Source organism: Helianthus annuus, chromosome 16, assembly GCF_002127325.2.
Source record: "Helianthus annuus cultivar XRQ/B chromosome 16, HanXRQr2.0-SUNRISE, whole genome shotgun sequence".
NCBI classification, from domain to species: Eukaryota; Viridiplantae; Streptophyta; class Magnoliopsida; order Asterales; family Asteraceae; genus Helianthus; species Helianthus annuus.
In genome coordinates, this window is record NC_035448.2 from 20,887,416 (window position 1) to 20,894,153 (window position 6,738).

The following is a 6,738-nucleotide window of genomic DNA, read 5'->3' on the forward strand; positions in this document are numbered from 1 at the left end:
TATATTGATCTTATATTTATTATAAATTATAGATATCAGTAATATTACCCAGATAAATGAAGCGTAAACGGATTGACATTTACTACCGATTAAAAACACGTAAGCATTAATTCCTAACCTAACCCAACAACTCAAGCATGTCACGTCGAACCCTACTCAAATTGCCAGCTAATCTTAAACTATAGTAATTTATTAATGCAACTTTTTTAAAAGTGGATTAAAGAAATAAAACTTTTGATACTTTTGTTGAACATTTAGTCACTTTAGTTCTTTTTTTATATCTAAAGTTCACAACTCAAAAAGTTGATGTTTTGTCGCATATGCATTGATCGGAAAGACGTAGTTGGTATTGATACTTATCCATTAGATGGATGGTTGTTATATTAAACACTATTTCAATCCTTTAAACATTAAATTTTCATTATAAATTTATTAGGAAAGTTTTTGTGAGTTGCAACAAATTACGGATTTGAAACCTAAACATCATATTTCAAAAGGATTTGTATTCACATTTGTATTGTTCAAGACTTTACTTATATCCATGGACCTTTGGAAATAAAACAAAAACCCTAAACAACCCCCTCCCTCGTTTATATTCTCTATCAATGGAACTTTCTGCCCATGGCCTTGTTTAGTAGCATTGGTGGTTCCTTGTTATCGTGTGAGTTATAAAGTTTGATTAGATGGTATTTAGAAATAAAAAACTGTTCAAAAGAAATAAAAACTATGGAACTGTCTTGTTTGTCGATAAATTGCATATTGTATTCTTTGAAAAAATTAACCTCGTCAGAGGCTTAAAATGACGATCAAAGAGAAACGTTTATCGTCGAAAAGAACTTTGATTTTGGGTCTTTCATTCATATGGGTGTGTTTGATTTTTTGGATCAGCGAAATCATATATAAAATTAGATCAATCCAGAGTGGCGGTGTGAAGGAGGAATAAGTTGCCCGATAAGGGCCTAAAAGCGGGAAGCGGCAAAAGTTGGGAATGAACGAACCAAGTCAAATGTGTTTTTGCATTATTTTTATTGAGTTAATTGCCCGGATGGTCCCTATGGTTTCACGTTTTCTAACGTTTAGTCCCCACCGTTTGGAAATAACAGGTATGCTCCCTATGGTTTGTCATTTTGTTACTCGGATAGTCCCCTGACATTTACTCAGGGGACTATACGAGTAACAAAATGTCAAACCATAGGGAGCATACCTGTTATTTCCAAACTAACTGCATCTACTCAGGGGACTATTCGAGTAACAAAATAACAAACCATAAGGAGCATACCTGCTATTTTCAAAAGGTGGGGACTAAACGTGAAAAAAAAGTGAAACCACAGGGACCATCCGGGCAATTAACTCATTTTTATTTGCAAAAATATGTGAGGACGAGAATAGCCATGAAGTTAACTGATAAAATTAACGTCGTTAAATCAATGGAATAGGGAATAAAGCAAACGATGCAACTGGGGACCAACAATCCATAAAATATAAACTTCAAGGACTAAATTCGTAATTTGGCACAAACCACTGAGGTCATCGTCCAATTGACTTAGTTTCCAATTATTGAGCCAGTTGAACTTTTTTAAACGAGTCTATTATTTGTATTATTTTTACTTAATATATTATAAACGAGCTGAGTCCGAGCTTGAGAAATTACCAACGAGCGGAGCTCGAGATTTGAAAACAAAGCTCGAAACGAGCCGAGCTCTCATAAGTTATTTGCACCCCTAGGCGTAAGGCACATATTTTATTTTCTAAAAAAGGTAAAACATGTAGTTAACATGCTAAGGGGGTGTTTGGGATTGCTTATTTTGGTGACTTATTAGCTTATTGACTTTTTGAAAAGTTAAAAGATGTTTGGCATGAAATTGTTATGTGGCGGGAAATTCAATAAGTCACTCCATTGTGACTTATTAACTTTTTCAAAAGTCATAAGTTGTTTTGAAAAACTAAGCTAAACATCGCCTAATAGGTGTTTAACCTGTTTAAAGACGAATTTAACAGTGTCTTAAACGTGTGAACTAGTTTAAGACACGAGACTTATTAAGCTCAAATCCAAACTTATTGAACTCTATGACGTTTGATGTCGTGTTGACATGTCCTTGTTGAAACCGCTCAGTGCACATGATCCATGCCTTTAACGAGGCACCATTTTTCTCTAGTCCAATTAGTGTGTATCAGGGGCATCCATGAGATTCCAAGAGCCTGTGCTACAAGTTAAAAGAGTCCTTTAAAAAATCACAGTAACCTCAATCAAATTACAAACTAATTAATTGTAAATAAATTTAAAGGAGCTAATCTTAAAATTAAGGTAGCGTTTGGTATGCAGTAATGAGAGGTGAAATGAAATGGAGCATTGTGAATGGAATGGAGCATTGTGAATGAATGAAGAAAAGAGGGTTTAGTTGGTCAATGGAATGGAATCGTCTATTCCAAAATGCATTTCATTCCCTCAAAATCATTCCATCCATCCCCCTGTTTTTTTTCCATTCCATTCTCTCTTCACCCTTCATTAACAACACCACAACCCACCAACGTTGCCACCACCCACCACCATCCATCCATCCGCCGCTGTCACCCACTTCCGCCGCCACCTCCCACCGCCGCCGCCACCCGCCTCCGTCCTTGCCACTGCCATCGCCGCCACCCACCGTCGTCGTTGCCACCTCCAATCACCACCACCACCCACCTTTGATCATCGCCGCTGCCACCTTTGATCACCGCCGTCGTCGCCACCAACCTCCGCCACCGCTATCAACCGCCACCACCGCCGCTACCACCTGCGACCACCGCCGCCACCCACCACCCCGGTCACCACCTGTCGCCGTCTCCACCCACCACCGTCGCCGCCGCTACAACTGCCACCTATCACCACCCACCTACATCCGATTTTATTCCTACGTCTTTTCTCGCATACCAAACAACAAAAAGTAATGCTTCATTCCATTTTCACATGGCAGCCAAACAAGAAATGGAATGGTAATGATCCATTCCATTACCTCATTCATTCCATTACCTCCTCCATTTCATTCTTTCATCAATTCTATTACCCCATACCAAATAGATCTAAAAGTTCAATTACCTTAAAAGCCTAAAAAACTACCCACAGGACTGCCTCAAGGAAATAAAAAAGATGAGTTATAAGTTATAACAATCAAATATTGAATTAAAAATAAAAAAGATGAAGATCAAACTCAAGTAAAAAAACAATTACCATAAATAGGGGTGAGTACCAATTAAAAACACATAAGCATCAATCCCTAACCTAACCCAACAACTCAAACATGCCACGTCGAACTCTACTCAAATTGCCACCTAATCTTAAATTGCAGTAATTTATTAGTGCAACTTTTTTTAAAGGATAAAGTGGATTAAAGAAATAAAACTTTTAATACTTTTGTTGAACTTTTAGTCACTTTAGTTATTTTTTATATCTAAAGTTCACAACATGCATCGATCGGAAAGACCTATTTGGTATTGATACTTATCCATTAGATGGATGGATGTTATATTAAACACCATTTCAATCAATTAAACATTAACACTCTGCTCTCGAGTCTCATTTAACAGGGGAGAGGAAGGAAAAGAGAGGAAAATATGAAAAAACCATGTCCTCGAGATTTTTTAAGGATAGGAGGGGAGGAAAAAGGGAAGAAAAATTGTCCATATATTCATCCTCCCAAATTGGAGAGATTAGGAGAAAAAATCCTATCAATTACTAAATTACCCTCCAATCTAATAAATCTCAACTTCAGTTATCGTAGCTAAATTTTGGTGCAAACCTTCAGTTATCTCACTCTCTGACTTCTGAAAGGAGGCACTGGAACTCCGACCATTACTCGCCACCGCACCGGAACTCCTTCGCAAAACCACCGTTAAGGTACTATCATCTCCAAACTTCAGCCGTTTTGTTGCTTTATCACACTATTCTACAGAATATATTCGATCTAATGTTTTTAATATTAATCGTCCTTAAGATGGTTAATTCATCTTCTACAATTAGCAGTCTCCCGAATCTAATCCCTATCTCTTAGGCCCCAAAATCCCTTATTAAACAGCCAATTGTTGAAATTTAGTAACAATAAAGTTGCAGTCCACCACACGTCAATTCTATCAGTTTCAGAAGTTGTTTACAACCACATAGACACCATTTTTTTCTAATTCCTAGACCAATATGGATGTAAAGGAGTAGTTCACTTAAATATGATATGTTTGATCGATAATAGGATATTAGATCTACTAAAATGTACAAAATCTAACACAGAGAGAGTAGGTCCATATCGAGCGTCGAGCGTCGAAACGTAGGTAGTCGTTAATATACAATATTTTTATTACTTAGTCGACGTCGTCAATGTAAAAGCCCCGGCTTTTCAATACCATTTTCTTGAACATTTTTTCCATAGGTTTTTAATTGACCAGTTTAAACTAAGCTTTTCGGTTCGGTATGATTAGTTAGAAAGGTCCAGTGCAGCCTATTATTTTTCTTTATATTAAAAGACGCATTAGACTATCTTAGCAACCAAATTTCTGATACTATGTCCAAGAATTCAAATGAAAAAATCAAACTTTCTTCAATAAGAACAAATTAGTGTCAGGTTCGGGTCAACCTTTAGACTTACAAACCGAACCGACAACATGTGAAATTTTCTTTAACCTAAAACATGCAGCTGAAAGAAAAGTGATATAGCCATAATTAACCAACATCAACATACAATTGAATGACAGATGAATTATTTATAAAAAGAAAAACAGAAAAAAAAGCAAATCATGAACATTACTTTCATAAAACGAAATATAAACGCGCAGGTTTACGCAACGAGTAGCACAAGGTCACAAGCCAGACAGAGCATATGTACACTTTATTGTTTCGCCTTGTGTCATTGTGTTTTTTCTTATCTGTATTTGATTAGATGTTAAGATGATCCAGTCCCTCCTGCAAGATATAACCGACAAGGGGTTATATATTTCTACAAAGCTACATACTTGCAACCAGATTTCAGAATGGAAATCCTAAAATTGTTCTTAGATTTCATAATCTTATAGAAGATAATGTTATATGAAACAGAACATGCCTACCAAGATTAGCTAGTTTCGATTAATAACTGGGTATTTTGTGCACCTTATACGACATTCTTGTAATTTTACAAGAATGTGCGTTTGTAATTTCCGGTCATCGTCTGTGGTTCATCGTTTGTACTGTCCATAAGTCCATTAAGTCATCGACGAATCAAAATGTGAAAAAACCAAAAACGAAACTGTTTAAATTGCTGGATGCTTTGGTTATGTCTATGCATTGTGTATTTATGTTAAAGAGATTTTTTGTTTTTCTTTTTTAAAGTGAACTTTGGGACTTGTCTATGGATGCTCAAATACTTCAAGATCAAATACTCCGTATAATTCGTGTTGTGCGAGCTAGACAATTGCAAGCCGCTGGACTAATTTGCTTATTGCTAGCTTTCATTACACAACATAGATTGTCTACAAAAAAACATGCCAATATACCTACTAGAGATGTAATTTTACAACGACGATATGTACGAGAAGAGATGTTACGTGACCTTTCAGATAGTGGTAAATGTCGTGAACTTATTCGTATGAGTGAGAGAGCTTATATGACATTGTGCAATATCTTAAAGCATGATGGTGGTCTTCAAGCTACTCAACGAATGTCCGTTGAAGAGCAAGTTGCAAGATTTTTGCATATTGTAGGTAATGACATGAGAAATAGGTTAGCCTCTTGGATATACTGTCGTTCTAGATCAACAACCAGTCGGTGCTTCCATAGAGTTCTGCGAGCGATTTTATCGTTAGAAAGTCATTATCAGGTGCACAAGCTGAAACTGCTAAAGAAAGAAATGCCCGGTTGCAGAAGGATGATGGCATTAACACAAAAACACCTCCAGAACTGGATGAATTCTTAGTTGCCAATGATGTAACTCTAGAGAGCCAATACAATCTTGATGATGATGTACATGTGGTTGATCTTACGTCTTCTCTACCCGAGCAGTCTTCTAGTGCAAAGAAATATAAGAGTAGAAAAAGAAAAGTCGAACAAGTAGATGGTGATTTTACCTCAATGATTATGAATGGTGTTGGCAGCATAGCTAATGCTATTGCTGAAGGTAATAAAATTATTCAGGAAAGCAATAAAATACTTGAAAGAGTTCATCATCGCGAGTAAACAGGTGATGAAATTATTAAAGAATTGGAACCGATGGGTTTGGAACCTCAAGAAATACCACTGGCTTTCAATTATTTGGTGGAGAATCAAGCTAAAGAGAGATCATTATTTAGTTGTTCTCCTAATATACGGTTGAGTTTGCTGAGAGGTATGATGGGTTTAGGTAATTAAGGACTCAATGGTGCATTTTTCTAGTAAAGTTTTTCGTGTTTGATAACTTAGTACGTTTATGACCTTTTTATTTGTTTCTTGTTTATTTGACCTTATTTGGTAAATTTTTTCTTGTTTGAGATCTATCTGTGACTATTAATTAGCATCTTTATTTTTTAGAGTATATTGGAAGCATGATATAAAAGTAACTCTGAAAATCAAGTTAAAGTTGAGTGTTCGTATACTTGTGCATATTGTCCACTGTTAGATTGGTTTTTCCATGAGATCATTGTTGCATCGAAACCCAAGAGATAAAAGATGATACTTACATAGTTCGTACATAACATTACATTGAAAACATAATAAATTTTTGTAGATCTGAACTTATTGGTTCATCTGATCATTTTATGACA

At 36.0% G+C, this 6,738-nt stretch overlaps 1 protein-coding gene across 1 annotated transcript; it reads left to right on the forward strand.

The window, feature by feature from the left end:
* Window positions 1–3,783: 3,783 nt before the first annotated feature.
* LOC118488477 lies at window positions 3,784–6,469 on the forward strand. Its single transcript, XM_035986089.1, has 2 exons — window positions 3,784–3,874; window positions 5,333–6,469. Exon 2 carries the CDS (start codon window positions 5,352–5,354, stop codon window positions 5,913–5,915), a length of 564 nt encoding a protein of 187 aa, XP_035841982.1. The 5' UTR covers window positions 3,784–3,874; window positions 5,333–5,351; the 3' UTR covers window positions 5,916–6,469.
* The last annotated feature ends 269 nt before the right edge of the window (window positions 6,470–6,738 follow it).